Here is a 21,709-nt window from a genome sequence, read left to right as displayed (position 1 = left end):
GTTCATCACTGTGAGGGTTCATTACTTCTGGCATAACCTGGGGAGATGCTTTCACCAGAAATGGTTCTTAAACCTTTTTAAGATAAGCAGTCAAAAGGGAATAGTAAGAAACAGACCAAGTACAGCATAATCTAGAAAAAGCTCTTTCTTAAAGTAAAAACCCCATGATTTCAATAAACCAGATATTCCCTTCAGAATGCCTTTAGCTATCCCAGAAACATTTTTATGAAAAATTGAAGTGTGGTATTGTGTCTCATGGGAGCTGCTGTTCCTTATGGTTTCTATTACTTTTTCTGTCTAAACTTCTGAGAGATCTTTGACCATGGAATGACATTACTCACTGCCTACTTTATCTTTCCAAGCTAGGAAACCTAGCCTAATTGATAAACTGAGACTACAAAAGAGGATAAAAAAATAAATAAGCATATAATAACTCAGCAGTTCATCTTGGTGCATTTCATAAACCAGTATTTTTGCCATAAAAATCTCCTGAAAATTTTTAATTTACAACTTTGGTTTATTAACATTTTCTCCAATAGAATGAAATCTGTTGAACCAGCTTCTCTGAAGCCAGTGATTATCAACAGGAGGGTACACTTACTGCTCTTCATGCTCCTTTCTGGAACTCAGGCCTGCTATGAGCTCAGCTGGTTCTAGGAAGTGATGCTGCAGTGAAGCAGAGTAGTGCTCTGACTATGACTGTGCTCCTCCTTCAGAAATTCCATGTTTAGTCTGATAAGACTAAAGCATCTGAACCTTTACCGTGACCTGCAAACTGTTTCCCATCAGGTTTTTTTTCAGCCTCACTTCATTTTCAAGAAAAATATTGAGTGGTGGAAGAAAAGTGATGGATTGTGCTACTTCACAAATGCAGTCATAGCTTGGGCTAGAGGTGAGACCTAAGCAGTGACTGTGCAGGCTCCTGCCCACGTGCTCTGTTTCCAGCTGCTACCCATTTAGTCCCTGAGCCCTGTTTCCTCCTGTGGGAAAAAAATCCCTGTGGAACCTTTAGGAAGGCTCTGTCTTCCCTGCCTGGTTTGAAGAGGTGACAAGGGACAAAAACATGGATGGATGCTGGTCAGTGTGGCTGGGATGAGTCACTGACACCTCATAATGTGAGAGGAGGGCTGTTCTGGCAAGGGGATAATGGAAGCAGATGGGAGTGAGGTAAAATGGGAACAAAACTGATCAAAGGGGAAGGAAGTGAGGGGTATTACAAAACACAATGCTGAAGATAAATTAGAAAGACAACAAGAGATGGGAATAAGAGAAATCTAGAAAAGCTGAACAAAGAAAGAGGAAGAAATAGGGAGAACAAAAAACTAAATACAGAAATACTCAAACCAGCAAGAAGTTAGAAGCTAGATGCTAACAAAAGGACGTTTTGATAGAATTAATGAGAAAAAAAAGTATATATTGAATATAAGATGGTCATGATGAGAAAATTAAATAGGTAATATAAACAACTTGAATGTAAATGCATAATTTGCATTTTATAGTCCAAAACAATGATGAAGAGACTAGAACTTCATCTGATGGCTAGGTTTTTGAATTAGACTGATCTAAATTTAACTGAAGGAACATGAAATCAGGTTGGAAGAGCATAGGGGTGCATGCAGCCTTTCTTTTAGGATTAAAAAAGGTGACATTTCAGAAGAAACATATGGATTCTGGAAAAACTCAGACAATGGCTTTGCTTCCCTTATCTTGAAATATTTCCTTTCCTTAATTAATTGTGGCAGGAAACTAACACGTGGTGAGATTTGAAAAACCACAATTACCATATTAGCTAAGTGAGAGAAGATTTCCTTTCAGAGCTTTAACATATGAACCCACACTAGCTAACACACAGATGATTAACAAATAGTGGTGTTAAAAAGAGCAAACTCTTTCCACTTGCCACAGTGTGAAGGTGAAGCACAAAGCATCTGTAAAGAAGGCTGAGCAATTGAAAGAAACTGTGTTGAAAAGGTAAGTTAGACTAGGTGTCTTGTAGTAACTTTGAAATTCACCAAACTGTATTTTTTACCTTCTGAAAGATTGTTATTTATGCTGGATATTGAATATATTACAGACTAAAAGCATAAGACACATTTAAGTTATAAATCACCAGATTATGGAACAAGATGAACAATAGAGTTTGCAAAGGATCAGCTAAAACTCTGATTTATCTTTTAATTGACCATTAAAAATCTGATCTATATTTTGATGACTATCATTCCATGAAAATATGTTGATAATATTCAGTTTCTTCACAGGCTAATCTTGGTATTCCAAAGGTAAGTTGTTGTCTGAGAGATGTTGGAAGCTGTTACTAGAAGTGCTTGTCCAAATACACATTAGAATCATTATGAAGTCACAGATGTTTTGTAATGGAGAGGGATCTTCTACTTCTGTTACTTATTATTTGCTGGTTACATGAGTGCCATGTGTTACATTTGTCTTGGTGTGACAAGTGTGTTACATTTGTCTTGGTGTGACAAGTTTGCTTTGCAAGACACAGATCCATCTCTTCATTTCCAGTTATGAGAAAGAAATGTTTTAGTGCAATACCCCACAATGACACATCAGCAAATTCCATTGCCAACAGAATGTGATTTTGCTCTGAGTTTGCTGTTCTAAAAGGGTTTGAGCCTTTGTTTCAAGCTGTCAGAGACTGTGAACAAGAATCAGTGGTTTTCTTCAGACAGTGTTTACAGAAAGGGAGTTCTCTGTAAGCAGGATCAAGGCTTTTACCTGTAGCTGTGTTACCACAAAGAGCACATGCACCTCAGTTTATCAGGAGTAAACATACTGTGTCTTGCAGCACCTGAGGAACAGGAGACTTCAAAATGAAGCTTGTGTTTTCTTTCTAAGAAAGTCCAGAGTGAAGAGTACTTCACTATTGTGATTAAGGATATCTTGAAAGATTCACAAGGGCTTCTGTCTTCACCTCCTTGTCTCTGCACTAAACTCACACATCTTCTTTCCTCCATGTTTCTGGAATTTATAAAACAATTTCCAAGAGCTTAGCTATGTTATGGATTTAATCACAACCTGCTCCAGATCTGTGATGACAGGGAGTGGTTTAGTCCAAACAGCGATTAGAGGGGCCAAATTAATCTTATAAAAGTTGAAGTTGAAGCTGAAGTTATTTGAGTCACAGATAGATTTCACACTGTTTTGCTTTGTATGCCTCAAAGAGTGAAGATTGCTGTTCAACATCAAGAAATGCTTTCACCATGTATGCACACACATTTAGGTAAAACAAGACTCCTATTCCAGGGCTTTCAGGTGTCTCTGTGCTGTTCCTTGCACATGTTATTTGGTTATGGCTGAAGCCTTGGATCCTGTGAAAATGAGCCATTGAGAAAATGACGTGTGCCTGCTTAGATGATTATTAGAACCATTATGGCATGGTGCTTTAAATGTACCAGTTCTCCTTTTGACACCAGGCAGCGTTTTTGTTCCATTCACTGGGTGTGGTCAGTGGAAAGAAGCTTAAACTGGTGGGGAGTCACTACTGTGATATTCCCAGTTTAGAAAAAAACAGGCGAGTGAGCAGAACATCTGTTATCCTGCATTTCTTTAGGACCAGTGTTCTATTAATTCAATCATATCTTAGAATCTTACTGTCTGTATTTATGCCATGTGGCATCTCTTATGAGATGACAAACACAATTTCTAAAACAAATAAGGAGTTCAAAGAGGGGGATTTACCAGTTGTTTTTTTTTTCTTTTTTTTTCCTCCTTCCTGCTAATGCAAACATCTAAGTTGTATTCAGAACCAAGGTCTGGAAAAGAAAAAGAAACCGTTCTACTTTTAAAATTCAGGAGTCATTAAATACTTTCATGTCTGATTCCAACTGTCTTTAGCAACAGACCTGAACAGCATGAACATGAACAAATGTTTGTGCCAAACAGTCAAATCAACCACATTTTATTATTTACCTGCATTTACACATTTTGCAGATCTGGACAAACATTTGGGTTGTGTGCACTTTGACATATAATGGATTGCTATTTTTTTTCTTCTAGAACAGCTGTTAATCAATTTGATAACTAATACTTGTCTCATTTCACAGTTTTACTCTGAGCAGTCTCATTGATTTAAATGGTTGGTGTTGAAACTACTCATCTGCATGACACTAAGTGTACCCTTTGCAAAACCAGGTCAACACCCAGGACATGTTCTGAGCACAATGACATCTAACACCCCACTTATTATGATTCTAAATCTAGCTTGATTATTTTTAAAATAATGTCATAACATAGGTAGTCTAATAAGTAAATCAATAAAATATTCATCTCCAGCTTGTATTTTTTCAGCACAGTAACATTTTCCTTTACATAAAAAACAGGTTATATCTGTTGCTTGTAAGGAGGAAGTGGTGGTTATTTCAATTTAAATCTGCACCTTTAACTAGTGCTGTTATTTCTTGTTTTTTAAATTAGAGTGTACTCTTGTTGAGGCTGATGGTAAATGTGCTTGAGGCAGCCAAAATAGACATTAAAAGAATCACACATCCTCTTTCCTCTGGCCTTCAGACAATTTTTAAATCGGGTAAGTACTAAACTAAAACAGGTAATCTATAATTCATGTATATGTGTGGCAAATGTATTAAACTGAAGATGTAAGTGGGGTTCTGCTTACAAGGGCAAGCTATTATTAAAAGTACTTAATGACTGAATTGTTTTTCTTCATAGCATTGTCTTTTTCCTCAGGTCTGTCTTTATCCATCGTGTTTTGTTTGTATAATTCAAAGAGTATATTTTCTCTTAAGATTGTGGTTTAGTCTTATGTTGAGTACTCACACACTGCTTTCATAGTGAAAAGAAATGTGATGATGTGGTTAAAGTGGAAAAATACTAAGCTCAAAAATTCAAGGCTGACATATTTAATATTCAAAACATGGGTGTTTTTGAGTGCATGTGCACAGACATGTACTATCCATATGTACAATGAATATGTACCAATGTTTGGGCATACCACCCTATATTTATATATAAATGGAAATCTATTTTTATATTTACCTAATACATTAATGCTAAATAAAGATGTAGATATGCAGATTGTAAATTATAAAGATGCCTACTGAAACACGGTCAGAAAGATTCAAATTGAAAAGGAAATTGTGTTTATAAGAGTTATGATTCAATTTCCTCAGCAGCCAGTGCATCTTTTTAATAACTTCTGTGACTGCTGTTTCAAATTCAGAAAAGGAAGTCAGCTCAAGAGATTTAAATTAGATCTAAATCTGATCTCTGCAATTCTGATTTCAGTTTGAGTTCTTTGCTACAACTCTCATACTAACCATCCTCAGGAAGCTTCTGCAGGACAGTGGAAGTAATTTTATGGGTAGATGTGTGGCTGGTGGTGCCTGTTTGAATTCCTGTAGGATCAGGGAGAATATGCATCTCTCCTGTGATGAGTAGTTGTTGTTCCCCATATGATATTGCTGATCTTGTCTGAACTAAAAAGCCTTTTCTTAGTGATAATCTGAAAAGATCTCCCTCCTTAGCCCTCCTTGCAGGCTGTAGGAAATACCCACGGCTCTCTTTCTTCTAAATACCCTCACCCAGTCACCTCCCTTCTGTATGTTATGCTCATGTTCCAAAGTGGCTTTGTCTAAGTGGAATGAAGAGTGACTTTTATAGAGAAGTTATGCTATCAGGCTCTCTTTGTCTCTATATTTTAACCACATAGATCTTTAAAAAAAATACATGAATGGCAGACGCCTAGAATGGTATTTTCCTTGCAGCAATAAAATAACAGGTTCTAAAATAATAACCTAGACAGATACCCCTTTAATTCTGTCCATCTGGAGGGTTACTGTGGCTGCAGCCAAGTGCAAAGAGTCACAGAAACACCAAGCAAGGTCATGAGTGTTCAGCTGGATGAGACCAGAAAGTAGACAGTGACAGCAGACAGTGACTAAAATTGTGCAAAGATGGGCTAGGGGACCACAGCCTCTCTTGCCTGCTTGCCCTATACATGTCTGCACTTCTGAGAGACACCTTTAAATTGTTTGAAATTTGCTTCAGAAGGTGTTCAAGCACTTTCAGGCTGCAGCTTCTAAAAATCAGTTTTGAAAAGCCAGCAGATGAAGCTGAGAGATAGTTAAAGATTTGTTTAAAGGGCAGGAAATCCAGATAAGCTGTGGTGCCTTAGCTGCATCATAGAGTTCAGGTCTTTACCCAGCTGCAGCCCTCTGTCATGAGCCAGCATGCCCACATGAGTCATCCTCTTTATGTTTTTGGAGAGTGTTCTGTCCTTTCCCTCCTCTAATTTCCCCATTTTATCTGGACTTCATCTGCCCCACTTTTGCAAATTCTCTCTCTCTTGTTTTCAACATTAGGTAATTCCCAAACAAGAAGTTTTGGTTTTATAGATTTAAAGCTGGCCCGTGTGCTCTTCCCAGTTAGTAATACAACTAGCAAAAAGCAGACAAACTCTAGACAAAACTGTCCTTCACAGCCTTGACAAATATGGGACCTCATCCCTGAAACTATTGCCTTGCTGGTAGGTGCTGATTTCAGAGAGCAGCTAATGCAAAGAAGCAAAGGCTGAACTCATGCAAGGGGATGCTAAGGAATTAAATCTCCTGCCCATGAGCTCCTGTGTGAGGTGGAACAAGTTGTAAGTTATTTAAACCCAGCTTCTTACACGTGGTCACCGATGGCATGTTCTCAATTTTATTTTTCTGTGACTTTGGACTCTGTGATCTGATTTGCAGTAGTCTGATCCTGGATGCAAACAGTCAATGAATTAAATCCTTTACTTAGCTGAAGTCCTTCATAATTTTGAGTACTCTTAGAAGAGATGTTGAGAGAGATACCTGTCTCAGACTGAACGTCTTAAGTAGATGGTTAACTTTAATGACTCAGATTCTTCCTTGTAAATAAAGGTGGTAATACTTTTTCACCACAGGGTGTTGTGCAAATTAAATAAGCCTCATTTGTAAAACAGTTAGGTATCACAGTGATAACAAAAACAAAAATTTTTATAGGATGCTGTCTGAATTGCACACTAAACACTGCACTGTAGATCTGTTCACTGACCAAAGACAAAATACCAGTGTTCAATCTGTTCATATATTGTCTACTATCCTTAGTACTATAAGATATTATTATTTTGTTAGTGGAACTATTATTACCTTGCTAGTGTAATAAAAAAGGACGGAGAGGACTGAAAGTGCTGAGGCACTGATTAAGTGTCAGAGTGGGGAATAAAGGTAAATTGTTATATTACTGTATTGAGGTATATTAACTCCATACTCCTTATTTTGTCCGTATTTCCCTCAGTACATGGATTTCCATTGTCCTACAGAAGTTCTCCAAGTAAATTTATTTTATTTTAAATTTATTTATTTTATTTTAAATTTATTCTTATTTCTTGTGGTGTGAGTTCAATGTGAAATAGCCGTCACATATTCTCATATATAATTTTTAGCCTATGAATAAACATCCAATATATGTCTGTGCTCTTAATAATAATGATAAAAACTGTTCACTTTCTACAACTACACATTTTGTAGAGATGTCTGATTTGTTAACATGCTCCAGTGATGAGACTCTGTTTTGAGTAGGTTTTGCTGGTTTCCTGATCGAAAAATCTTTATTTTGTTTCCAGAAATACTTGGGAAAATATTTTGAGGTCCTTCTGAACATATTTTTTCTGAGAAGTGTACTGCCAAAATGAATTTTGTAAGTATCTAATTGATAGACTATATTAGTATATCAATAAAGCAATGACACTGTCAGACCCAGTTCCTTGAGTCTGCAGATCCAAATTCCATAATTTCAGGAGTGAAAATCTGAAGAGATGTTTCTGACAGCAGACTTCACTGTCAAAGCACACTGTCTCTTGGATTTTCACTACAGGCTTGGTATTCATCATGCTGGTAAATGTGTCTCAGGCTGGCTATCACAGATTGCCTGTCCAGCTGAGTAGAGAGAAGTAATCATTTTTGGGCTTGATTTAGCCAAGCTACATTAGTATGAAATGCATAACATTCTAGAAAACCCTGTTTGCCTTGTGTGATGGTAAGGACTTGACCCCTAATTCAAATTCAGACTTTTACAGTGTAGAGTGTTTTGTGACAGCAGACTTGTCCTTTCTGCATAATGCATTCAAATATGAACATCAAAAGGATTATTTCCACACTGGAATTTTAAGTATGATTTTATGAAATTTCCTAGATAGCTCTTACAAGCCTTGTCTGTAGTGTTAAAGGTGTTTGTAGCTGGAATCTGTGGTCAGTAATCTATCATGTTCGTACTGTACAGGGACCAAAGATTAACATCTGTGTGTTATCTGGTGTTGTCCTTTTCCACAGACAGACCCTCCTTCTACAGATTACCCCTATGATTCAGACTATCCTTTTCTAATCACGTCACCTTGTTCTAAGCTGGAAGTCAGGAACTTCACAAAAGCATTTCTGCCAGTTGCATATTCATTGATTTGCATCATTGGCCTCTTTGGTAACATCTTTGTGGTGATGACCTTCGCTCTGTATGAAAGAACCAAGTCCATGACGGATGTGTACCTCTTCAACATGGCCATAGCAGACATACTGTTTGTTCTTACTCTTCCACTGTGGGCAGTCAATTACGCTGCTGATGAATGGATTTTTGGTGATTTCATTTGCAAAATGACTAGAGGTATCTATGCAATCAACTTCAGCTGTGGCATGCTGCTTCTGGCCTTCATCAGCGTGGACCGGTACATCGCTATCGTACAGGCAACAAAGTCTTTTAGACTCAGGGCAAGAGCCCTTGCACACAGTAAACTCATCTGTCTGGCTGTGTGGATATCATCAATTTTAATCTCCAGTTCCTCTTTTCTGTACAGTGAAAGTTACAGCTTCTCCATCAATGAAACCAAAGAGATTTGTGATCACAGATTTGAAGGAATATTTGAAAGCACGACGCTGAAATCGCTCCTGCTGTGGCTGCAAGTTGTGTTTGGATTTTTTATACCTTTCATATTCATGATTTTTTGCTACACCTTCATTGTCAAATCCTTACAACAAGCTCAGAATTCCAAAAGAAACAAAGCAATCCGTGTGATTGTATTAATTGTAGCTGTTTTCCTAGTTTGCCAGGTACCTTACAACATTGTTCTTCTCATAACAGCTGTCAACATGGGCAAGATAGACAAATCTTGTGACAGTGACAAGATCATGGCTTATGCAAAATACACCACTGAAACCATAGCATTTTTACACTGTTGTGTGAACCCTGTGCTCTATGCATTTATTGGAGTGAAGTTCAGAAGTTATTTTGTGAAGCTAATGAAGGACCTATGGTGCAAGAGAGACAAGAAAGACAATAAACGTAGCTCAAGGACAAACTCTGATACTTATCATTCAAGACAGACTAGTGAAATTCTGACTGACAATGGATCATCTTTCACTATATAATACAATTTGAACAATGTTAGTTCTGAAGGAATCTTCTCACCAAGCATCCCAAACCAATGTCACTGTGCATGTGGCAGCAAGTCTTCTGACCTTCTCTGTGCCTCTAAAGGACATCCAATGAGCTGCAACTCCTTTCAGGAAATTAATTAGGATAAAGGAATAATACTATCCTGTGTAAAACCAAAGCCTTATCAATTTCTCTTGGTGCTCCTCTAAAGTACATTCTCTTGGAATCATAAAGAAAGTGAAGTTTACAGAGGAACCCTCATCACTGTGTAAGGAAAAATTGCATCTCATCTCTTCTACACCACTGAAATATCCCCAAAATAATAAGTAAATGAAAAAGGTTATGTCTAGGCTCTTTCTTCCATTTATGTTGTTTCTGTTGATTACTTCCACCTGGAAATCCTACTGAGGTGTAGCTCTCAGTGTGTTTGTGTTGCAGACTGGTCACATTGTGACAATACTAACCCAAAGAAACGGCATTTTGAGGAAAGCACAACAAGGATTGTGAACTGAGAAATGGAAAAACAAACTCAGGACTGCTGACATAGCTGGGCTGTGGTGCTTAGTCTTGCAAATCTTTGCTCAGTGCTATTTTGAACAGAGAGTGAAGCTTTGCTTGAAAGTTTCTTCTCTTTGTTTGGCACAAACAAGAATGAGGATTCAGATGCTGGAATCCAACAAAGCTGATAATCTGATGAATATATCTTTGTAAAATGTTGTCTCTTTCTAGATGAAATTCACACCCTACTTTTTAAAAGGCAATTAACTGCATGAAACTGCAATTATTCCAACACTATTTGTTGGAATGTGATTGGTGACAAAATATGAAGCATTTCTTTGTATTTAGCTACCACTAGCAAAGATTCCTTAGGAATGTATTTACCAGCTCAAATATGCAAATATATAGTTTCAGAAGTTACTTAGAAGTTATTATCTAAAAAAAGAGAGCAGAATCTGACTTAATTCAGCCAGAAATTTTACTGAGTCTGTATTTGACTCACTATAAATATAGGAATATTTGTAATAAATGCAATTAGTTTTACCCAGCCTTGGGTAAAACACTTCAGCAAATCCTCAGTGGATTTTCTGCTCATTGAGTGAGCTTTACCACTGCTGGAGTCACTGTGGGACAGTGAGATAGACAGAAGTAGGAGCCGAAGATCCCTTAAGAAAATAATTAATGTGGCACATGAAACTAGTACTGCCTTGGCTGGTACAATCCATCCATGTTTCCACTGCAGCATCAGGTTTTTAAATATCAGTGCCAGATATGATAACGAGTGCATATATTTATCATAATTGAATAACAATTCGCAAGAATATGGTAGAAAATTATGTAAATACAGATGCATGCAATTTGCTGTACATAGCCATGATGATTTTCTGGAAAAGAATTCAGTGAATAAAAAATGTAACTGAAAAGGAAAAAATCCCTTCATATGTAAGAGTTCCTTGCTATATCCATTGCTGTGAAACTTTCTCTTAGTCCATGAAAAATCTGTCAAAATCTGAACAGTCCATCCATCAGGGACTCCCTGAGGGAATGTGCCCCAGGAAGGGAAATGTTGGAACCCTGGTCACAAAGAATTTTAGATTTTCTGCACTGACATGCACTGACCCCCAAGAAAACACTGCTTTTGACCCGAGGCCTTGGAGAAGGCTTCCAAAATTGAATGATAGAACTGGGGTTATGGGTGTGTAGTTTTAATAGAAGTGTGTAATATCACATGGTGGAAAACTCAGAATTTGAGGTTTTAGAATATAGCAATATATAGAAAGCAAGATGGAGGCTTTAAGGGGGAGGTTTGTCTTTTTCACCTTCTTCTTCATGGGTCTGGATGGGATTTTGTAACTGGATAAAACAGTCTGCATTGCAGGCCATGGGTGATTGGTTATTGGGTTAAAAGTGAAAATAATTGAGGTGTCATTTCTTAACTGGACAGTTTATCCTTAAAAGGCCTTGTAGAGAGAGAAGTACAGCTCCATTTTTAGCTTGTTAGCTTGAGGTGCTGTGGAACTCACAGTTTGTGAGAATGTAATATAGATAGGAATTAATAAACATCTGAGTCCGAACAAGAAATACTGTCTTGTGCATTTAATCCTGACCCTGGCAAAAAGAAGATATAGCACATTAGGGAAAGTGTGCCATAGCCTTCCTATGGGACAAGGAGGGACCAGGCAAGCTGGAAGTGCTGGAGTAGGACAGCTGGCCCAGGCAGGAGCAGCACAGCTCTCAGCTGCTGGATTTGGAGAGGGTGAAATGCTCACTGGAAAGGACAGTGAAGTCAGAAATTGTACCAGCTGCTCCCCAATGCATATGGGAGAGAATTCCTGCTGAGGGCAGAGGAATACAGTGCACATGTGGGACTAAAACAGCACTTGGAGTGCAATTTGTGCTGGTGCCAAGGCCTTGCCAAAAGTCCTGTTGGGGTGCAGCCAAAATCTTGATTGCCATGAAAGAGTGCTCTGTCCCTAGGAAAGATGGGGGGATTCCTGTGATGACTTAACCTATGTGGCTGTCAAGCATCTGCCAAAGCCTTTCTATCACTCCCTTCTTCAACTGGACAGGGGAGAGAAAATGTCATGAAAGGCTCATCAGCTAATATAAGAGCAGGGAGGGATCACTCTCTGATCACTATCACGGTACTTGGAGAAGTTAATTGAATTTATTACCAGCCAAAATCAGAGTAAGATAATGAAAAGTACAACAGATCTTAAAAATACCTTCCCCCTACCTGTCCTCCTCCCCAGACATAATTTTGCTCCTGATTCTTTACCTCCTTTCCCACAGCTAGCAGGGAGATGGGAATGGGGGCTACAGTCAGTTCAGCACTTGTTTCTGCCATCATTTCCTCCTCAGGAACAGGAGTCTTTCTCTGCCCTAACCTGGAGCTCCTCACACAGAAGACACTCTTCATGAATTCCCTCAGCAGGACTTCTTTCCACGGGCTGCAGGTCACAAGCTGCTCCAGAGGGGATCCTTTTCCATGGCTTACACTTCCTCAAGAAAATGCTGCTCCAGCCTGGGTTCCCTGTGAGGTTCCTGATGAGAAACCTGGCAGCACGGGCTCCTCTCTCCTGGTCCTGCCAGGAGCCTGCTCCAGAGTGGGCTCTCCAGAGTCACAGCCTCTGTTCAAGCATCCACCTGCTCTCGTTGGGGCTCCTCCAGGGTCTGCAGGTGGTCCCTGAGCCCCGTGGAACTCTGGAGGCTGCAGGGAGACAGCCTGCCTCACCATTGTCTGCATATGAGCTGCAAATGGATCTCTTCTCTGGTGCCTGGAGCTCCTTCTCCCCTTCCTTCTTTGCTGGCCTTAGTGTCTGCAAGTGTTGGTTCTCTCACATATTCTTACTCCTGTCTTCTCTGTCTGCAAACACTTCTGTACCAATATTTTTTATTCCTATTGAGCATTATTATCATGGCTGAAGGGCTCAGCCTTGGCCAGAAGTGGGTCCATCTTGGAGGACATTGGCTCTGTTGGATGTGGGAGAAGCTTCTAGCAGTTTCTTGGAGTAGAATTCACCCTTAAAGCTCCCTCACTACCAAAACCTGACTGAACAAACTCCCTACATCTCCCAGGGGGCTGTGCAGGAAGAACCACAGCTCCAGCCAGTGGGATGCTGGCTCTCTTACACACACTTTGAGGGCAACTACAGGGTGGAAGGGTGGGTAGAGAGAAATTTAATTTTATGTTATACCTTCTTGACATTTTTTGTGAAATCTACCATAAGGTAAAAGAGAGACACCATTTCAGAGCAAAAGCAGTGGAAGAGAAGGATTACTCTGCTCAATGTCCAGAAGGAGATGGCCATAGTGGCAGGCTGGACAGTGGATGTGGCTCAGATATTCCATCATTCCTCTGGTGGCCATGTCAGCAGAACCAACTCATGAATTGGGGTTGATATTGGAAGTTCAGGGCATGAAAAGAACACAGATTTAGAGGAGCCTGGGAACTTGATGTTCCTTTTAATGCTTAAAGAGCAACATTTCAAAGCTTACTGTGCATACTGCATTTTATGGTTCTTTTCTCATTGTTTTGGTAGCTGTGTATGACAAGCATATGGTAAGATTTCCTTTTTTGTTGCAGGTATTCCATCTGGGATTTTTGGAAAGACAAGACTTGGTTTTGCACAGGTTCTTGTTTCCCACCACATTTAAAGAGAGGAGGACATATGCAGTGCTCCATCATGCCTTACACAGAGAAGATGTGGGTGATAAGCTTCGAGAAGTCGATTTGTATCTTCCTCCAGCTGGGGACTGGGGCTGGGTTGTGGCATTGGCTGCATGCACAAGGTTCCATTCTGCTTTGAATGGGTCCACAGTGGCCCTGCTTGATGCTTCCTGTTCTAGCAGTCCAGAAGGATGTTGGCCACCAGTGCACACTGCTAAATAAGGGCATAAAGCCTCAGTGCAGACAGTCTAAAGCTAAATCTGTTTTCTATCATGTATGATCATGAAAATGAACCTGATTTGTTATTCTTCTCCCCACAATAAATGATAACTTTCTTCACAGGGTGAAATTTAAATTTCGTGTGTTCTCTCTTCTATTTATACATTACATTTTTGAGAAGAGTGATCACTAAAAACTGATGAGCCTGCAAGAGAGTCAAAGTGCATAGATAAGATCAAAGCCATCTGTGCCTTGCTTCAAAAGGCAAAGGAAAGAAAATTGCACACCAAGGTAGATAGCATTTGGTGATAATGAGTGAAAACTGAAGGGAAGCTTGAAAAAAACAGTCTAGAGAAGAACATCTTGCTTTGGAAGGTTATTAATGATGGTGAAGTACATAACAGATATAACTCTGCTTTGAATCTTTGTAGGGCAATCTTGTTATTTATTGAGGAAATTCTGGGGAAATTTTCTTGTTGCAGAAGTAGCAAGAGATGGTACTTGAAGCTTTAAAAATTTGGAAACGATTGAAAAAAAAAGAGTTTCAGATTAAGTGAAAATGATAAGAGTTTCAAATTGTCAAAACAATTTGTCCCATGAAGCATCTAAAATATTTTGACATTTCTGGTTAGCTTACAGATACTATAACAAATGCCAAGGAAGTGATTTCATAAAACCACTGAAAGTGGTTCCTAATCTACTATTTTATGCTGCTGCCAAGTAATCAGGGTATTCCCTCCAACTGCCTCCTATGGCAGGGGGTACCAATCCTCTGTCACCCCTTGTGAGTCAAGGGCTCATAGCCTCTTTGAAATAATCCATGCTGAGTGCAGTCAAAAAAGGGTGAACAATTTGCCTTCAAATTTTCCTGCATTTTCTCTTCTGCATGTCCCTCAGGCTGAAGAGGAAATTAAGTGGCACCTCCTCTACTGTGGATGCATGACACAAGACCTGGTGGTAATGGTGTGACCACTAAACAGAGTGTTGTTCTCTCAGCCTCTTGGAGCACGGTTCAGTTCCTTTTATGATGAGTTCCTTAAAACAATTTCTTCATTTTTGCTTGAATGGACTCCATTGCCTAACCTGAGTTGAAAAGCATCTAAGTTTTATTTACTCTAGAAAACACAACCTACTAATTAAAAAGCTATTTTGAAGGTAAAAATTATTATCCACCAAGCTAGGGCTGCTTTCCCCAAAAACTGAAAACCCCGTTGCCTGTACAAATTTCTAGCTGATATCCATAGTTAGTTTTCTTTGAATTAAGGATATCATGTAACCCAGCTATAACTAGTGGTGCACCATTCATTTCTAATGTAATCTTCATTTTTCATTTGCATGTATTGCCTTCATGTTAGAAGTATATATTGAATTATTGCATTATCAATTTGGTCTATATATATATATATATTAGGCTCAGCTAAACAAATTTAATTAATATTCTTTTACTAAAAGTTTTTGAAGCTCTCATTTAATTTTAGCCTAGTTTTATCATTCCCAGACTTTTATTTTAATCAATACAAACTGATGTAATAATATGTATAATATGAACTTAATGTATTTATTCTGCAACAACTGGAATTAATTTATAGATTTGTGATTCACTGAGGATTAGGGGAGGTAGAAAACAATAGCTTCTTCCACAAAAAGCAGTGGATGAACACTGAAATAAAAGTTTTTTCCAAAATAGAAAATATGTGATCTGAATTTATGCCAACCACAGTCAGTCGTGATGCTTCAGGACAAAACATGGTACCACTATTTCTGAAGAATTTGTACTTAGTCCTATCTAGTGGTAAGGAATGAGAAAGTAAAAAATATCTGATTACTAGAAAATTGGTGATTTTTTCATTTGTTTTTTATCCTGTATTAGATCTTCCAGATACTGTTTTTATTGTGATTTCTGGTCCCATTTCTGGAAAATTTATACAGAAATATAGAGCCATTAAAGTAGTTACTACTGGAACTTTAATTGTTGTTCTTGATTTTCTTTGCTCATCTTTTTGCTACTCAGATTTAAACCTATGAATTTCATGTAGGTATCAGACCAAGTTTTGCTTCTACTCCATGTAATTTTTTAGGGGTTTTTTTGCTAGTATCAAGAATGTTTTTTTAAAACTGTACTGTACTCAATTCAGGTACTGTATTCAATTACAGAAATACAGAATGGAAGAGAAAAAAATAATACTAAGACACAGAAAATGTATTGTTGGGTAGAACGCATGAATTATATGTATTTATGGTTTATAGTTTGATTTCCAAGAGAGACTTACTTATGAAAGTTAAAAGAGTCTTATGGATGTATTTCAGGTGAATTATTATGTATTTTGACAATCTTTCTCATAAGATTATAATAGAAAATTATAATATCTTTGTATTATTTTTCTGATTCAGATTCAAACTGGATTTGGCTCATAACAACAGTGGTAAAAATAGTAATGTGTTCAGAAGCTTTTTGTAGTCTGTGGTATTTTCAGACAGTGGATATATATGTCAGGTTTACTTTTCAAAAACAGCTGCTTATAAGAAAGAACAACATCAGCAGACATACTAATAGTACAAACAGTGGTTGAAGAACCTGGTGTACTTTTTGTGTTGGAGTTAATTTGGCATGAACACAATGTTTGTTATTGAAAGTATTCGTGTTCTGGGATTTTCACAAAAACAGGGGGGTTTTAACAGGCTTGTCAATGCAGGAAACATTTTCTACTTTTTCTTTAACCTCTTCTTCTTGTCTTAGGCTGCATGAGGCAGTATTCATTACAAATTGTTTCTAATTCCTGTTGCACCCTCTAAACAACTTTCACCCCAAGTTTGACTTTAAAACATGTTGCTGAAGAAAGACATGGAGATCATGGTTTTAAGGTGGCTTTATTGCTTGAAATAGAAGATTTAATTCCTGTTCACTTTTTCTGATATTTCTTTTTGTTTTCATAAAGGTACAAACTGGTTTTTTGTAGTAACGATACAACTCTGCAGAAACTCATTAACCTCATGCAGATTGTGTGAAAAGTATGTTAGGCTGAGTTTCTAAAATACCTTTACCTAGTTAAGGACCAAGGGTACAGCTGTCAAAATAATACTGTTCATGGAAATCCACCCTTGCAAACTCAGTATTCATTTTGAGTTTAGTAGCCTGTAGGATATACAAAATACCCAATGTTCCTTGAGTACAAACTTTTGAAATTTCACATCTAATATAACTTGTTTTGAGACACTGCTATTTTCCTAAGAATCCCTTAAGATTTCTTCAAAGAGCACACGTTTCTTTCAGGCCTAGAATTATTTTAATTGTTTCATTTTGAAAAATAATCTGTGTGCTTCAATTTTAGTTTATTTGCACACTCAGACCAGTGCAACATTTCCCTCTGGTGGTTACAACAGGCACCAAATGTCTGTAAGTGTAATGTCATGTCTGTACTATCTTAGGCTTTTGTCATTTTACATTGAAAGGATACACATGTACATCAGACCTTAAATACATGTAATTACTTTGTAGATGTAACCAAAGTTTCTTTACAGCTTGAATAAAGAGAATCATATCAGAGATCACAATGTAGTCAGATATTTTATTTTTTCCCCAAGTCATATTTTTTTTCATTGTGGTCTGGAGCGGTCTTTGTGTAACAGAGGATCTGTTCCCAGTGGTATCACCACAAATTACCAGTTACTACAGCTTTCTCCATCAGCTGGGAGAGTATTGTCCAGTTAGCAGAATTATTTTTTCCTCATAGCAGATAGTAGTGTCTCTAGAGAATTAAATCTCTGACCCTTTTTCACTTTACCTGTAAATTTCTTTTCTGAGACACAGCAACATATAATAAACCCAACAAAACATCACAAGTCCATTTCAGGCTTATTTACTGGGAGCTGTTTGGTGAATTCCTCTTCTGTTTAGGATTCATTTATAGAAATGAACAGTAGGGCAGGAAGTTTGAAATCCATTCTCAAGCTACTTTTAATTACTATTCTCTTTAGGGGTTAAATAATTACAGAGTCACAGAATGGGTAAGGGTAGAAGGGAGTCAGCTGGTCCAGCCTCCCTGCTTATACTCAGTTAACAATGCTTGCTTGTTTTGTCTCAGGGAGTGGCTGGTTTTGCTGCACTGGCCAATAGGTAAATTGATCCTCATTCCACCCAGAAAATTCCTCATAAACTTTATTGCCAGGGATTAAGCAGAACTATTGAGAAGAATTGCACTTACCTTGTGGCAGCCCACTGCAGTGGCAAATGTCTCTATATGTAGAGCTTTCCAAATTTATTTGTATAGGGTACTGATTATGCACATTATGATTGTACTGATTGTACATTATGACTTCTTCATAAATTCTGTGTAACCAAGAAGTATATTTATGTATATTTTTATATATGTATTTATATATTATGCATATATTTATAGACTTGGGTCATGCTTCTTAATTTGGGAATTTCCAAGCCTCGTTTTCATCCAGCTTTTATCTTCCTAAAATTTCTTAGTCAGGGGTCCTAAGCATCCTGCTACCTCATATTTGTTTGCTTTGCAAATCACTTTAGGATCACATCCTCTGCTAGACAGCCCCTGACCAACTGTACAGCAGGGTAGACTTCAGTTTTTCACTGAGTTTCTCTCCCATTATATTTGCACTCATTGTATTTCCTTCTTGAATATGAAAGTATTTGGATACCAGAGGACTGCTAACATCTCACTGGGTTAGTCCCATGGATATTGAGGATGTAGCAGCTCAGCCACCACTCCACTCTGGGACAAAAAGTTGGTACCAGAAGCTTGGGAAATAAATAGATAGTGAAAGAAAGGTAGCTCATATATCTAACAGGAGAGCATAGGGAAAAATGTAGATTTCTCTTTTTCATTTATAGAGAAACCTTTGCTAGGACATGCTGACTGATCTTTAGCTTCATGTAATTTGGGACCTTTTCAGAATGCTGATCATGTTTAACAGGTAGCTGAACCATTCCTGCAATTAATGGAGGCATGGTGTAGAAATGAGAAAAAAAGAAGTTCCAAACCAAACTGTTTTGGAAGTTTGCACTTTTACAATAATTCTGCTGTGAGACTTGAATGGGCAGCATGCAAGGCAGCAGAAGTCTCTTCATGGGAGCTTTTACAGAGGCCAAGATAAATGATATGTAATTCAAGCACCCTGGAGTATTCTAAATGGTAGACAGTAAGTGAGCCGTGCTTAAATGAGAGTAGCTCATGACAACTAAATTATTACACTGCATTGTGGATACTGTTACTAAGTTGATAGTAGTGTGCATTCAAAACTAGTAAACAAATCACAGTTACTAATTCAGGAAGAGCAAGCCCTCGAGCCGTGCTGTTGCACAGGGGAAGTCATGATCTCAGTCTGAAACTGTTTATCCAAAAAGCCAGAAGGAAGTACCACAAAGCTGAGTTGGCAGGTCACACCGTTGTTACATTGGGCAGGCTTTTTGGGGCAGACAGCCATCCAGGCTGCCAGCAGCTGAGTGAAAAGGAGGGATTAAAAAAAAAAAACAAAGAGAAAAATGAGTCAGCATAGACTCATTTGTGTCTGCTTCTAAAGGCTCCAGCTTGCTAGTTGAGCAGGTGGCAGCATCCTGCCAGGAGGGGACCTGCCATCCACTTGGAGAAAGAATAAAAATGTTAGGAACACCACTATTAAGGTGCTCACACTTTGCAGAAAAACATTGCAGCAGGCTGAGCTCAGCCAAGCTGCTCTCAGCTGGGAGTGAGGAACAGTGTCACTCCTCTGCACAGGAAGGGCTCCAGTGCTGCTCCTCTTGACTTCAGTGGCTTGCTGGGTGCTCCAGCAGCAAATACTGAGACAAATAATATATATTATTTAATTATATACAATATAATTAAATCCTAAATTTAATTAATTCTAGGAACCATCTGGAACTCTGTTTTGGTTAGTAGCTACCAATCTTGCTTTTTGCTTAAACCACTATGAGGTGTGAAGTGTTAGACATTGCTCTGATATCACTGATAGTTCTGTTTTCCTCTATAAAAGTAGTTGGCTAGCTAAGTATTTTTGGAAATTATTCAGTAGTATTAAAAGAAAATATTTAATGGGATTTTTGTGTTTGTGCATGGTATTTTTCATTGTGTCAGTTTAGACATGTCCCATAGCACACATAGGTTAATGCAAATGAATGCCAGATTTCATCCATTTTGCATTAGTTTTATATTGTATAGAATCACAGAATGGGTTGGGCTGGAAGGTTCCTTAAAGTTCTAAACCTCCTGCCATGGGCTGGGATGCCACCCTCTAAACCAGTTTTCTCAGGTCACATCCAACCTGGCCCTGAGCACTTCCAGGGATGAAACATCCAAAGGTTCTGTGGGCAACCTGTCTCAGTGACTCACCAGACTTAAGAGTTAATTATTTCTTCCTAATATCTAATCTAAACTTTTTAATGCTTTTATCTTAAGGTAAATTTCCCTTGTCCTGTCACTATGTGACCTTGTCCCTCTCCAGCTCTCACACAGGTTCCTTTAAGGTACTGGAAGGCTTCTGTAAGGTCTCCCCTGGAGCCTTCTCCAGGCTGGACAGCCCCATCACTGTCACTCTGCCTTCATAGACTTGCTCCACAGACTGCTCCAGCCTTGTAATCACCTTTTTGACCCTCCTCTGGACTTGACCCGACAGTCCATGTATGTAGATAAGATAAAATAAAATAAAGTGCAATTTCGTTTTGGGGTTCTATGATTTTTCAACACAGAAGGATCAAGATCTGTGCCTGGATTGTTGGATATCAGAGCAATGAAAATAAAGAATGATAAATCATTCACCAGATTTTGGAGAATGCAGTGAGTTCAGGAGAAGTCCAGCACTTGAATGCTTGTTGAATATTTTATATTCTGTGCTACTTAAAAGAAAATTGTCACCACTGATTAATGTCTCTTTGTTCTGTTTATCTAATTTGTTTTCAGTTTATGGCTGCTACTTCACTGTTAATAATATGATTTTTAAAAGCAAGAGAACAATTTAGAAATAACTTCTCATTGCTATCTTCAGAAGGGAGAAACCTGTGCAACTGCTTCAGGATTTAGGAAAATTCTTCTCCCAAAAGTTCTTCAGAGAGTGGAATGGGAAGGGGATTCCCTTGGGTGCCTCTGGCAGCTCTTTTACAGGGCTATGAGTGAGGCTTCCACTGAAGTCTGCAGGCCTGGTACATGTGGTTAACTTCCTAATGCTGTTTTTGGGGACCTGATTAAATTAGATTTAAGCTTTTTTTTCAGGTGAATTTGTGAGGTTTTAGCAGTGTTCAAAGATCTGGCATGCATAGACACACTGACTTTTTTAACACTCCAATTAACACATCAAATGATTTAAAATTACCAGGGTGGAAGCCTGTGAAAGTGTAAAGCATTTTACTTCTCTACTTTGTTTAATACTTATTAGGCAACTGAGATAAAACACGTTGTTCTTTGTGATAGTTTTTAAATGAAAAAAAAATAAATCTGCTAAAGCTGAGATTCCCCACAAACACTTCACAAGACATTCATCAGCTTGTACCACTATTCCTTGCTTGCTCCTGCACTGCCAAGGTAGTGGTGCAAAGGTACCTCTGCCTCACAGAGAGCAGTTTTGACTTATTTGCCCATGTTTGCTGAGGAACTACTGTGTTGCCAGGAGCAGAAGTGGCTTCATCATGATTTTGACTGAGGTGCAAACCAGAAAGGAAGTCCTTGGAGACTCCACATTTCTCAGAGAATGGAAATAAAGTACCTTTGAATCAAGATGGGGGTGCTCACCAGCTTCACCTGCTGAAAGAAATATCCCCACCCCAATTTTTTAAGGTGAGTAACAAAAGCCTGGCCCGTGCCCTGGAAGGGCTGGAGCCAAGTACCTGAAGAGGGGAAGCAGACTGTTTGTGTTTTCCCAGCTGTCCCAGACTTACCAGTCCCAGGGAGAATGATGCAA

At 38.4% G+C, this 21,709-nt stretch overlaps 1 protein-coding gene across 1 annotated transcript; it reads left to right on the top strand.

The window, feature by feature from the left end:
• The first annotated feature begins 1,854 nt into the window (after window positions 1-1,854).
• Window positions 1,855-11,478, top strand: CCR6 (C-C motif chemokine receptor 6). Its single transcript, XM_056487441.1, has 4 exons — window positions 1,855-1,971; window positions 4,435-4,543; window positions 7,613-7,686; window positions 8,319-11,478. Exons 3-4 carry the CDS (start codon window positions 7,678-7,680, stop codon window positions 9,402-9,404), a joined length of 1,095 nt encoding a protein of 364 aa, XP_056343416.1. The 5' UTR covers window positions 1,855-1,971; window positions 4,435-4,543; window positions 7,613-7,677; the 3' UTR covers window positions 9,405-11,478.
• The last annotated feature ends 10,231 nt before the right edge of the window (window positions 11,479-21,709 follow it).

The sequence above is a fragment of the Oenanthe melanoleuca genome, chromosome 3 (assembly GCF_029582105.1).
Source record: "Oenanthe melanoleuca isolate GR-GAL-2019-014 chromosome 3, OMel1.0, whole genome shotgun sequence".
NCBI lineage: Eukaryota > Metazoa > Chordata > Aves > Passeriformes > Muscicapidae > Oenanthe > Oenanthe melanoleuca.
The sequence above is the reverse complement of the archived record's forward strand: the minus strand, read 5'-3'. Positions and strand labels throughout refer to the sequence as shown.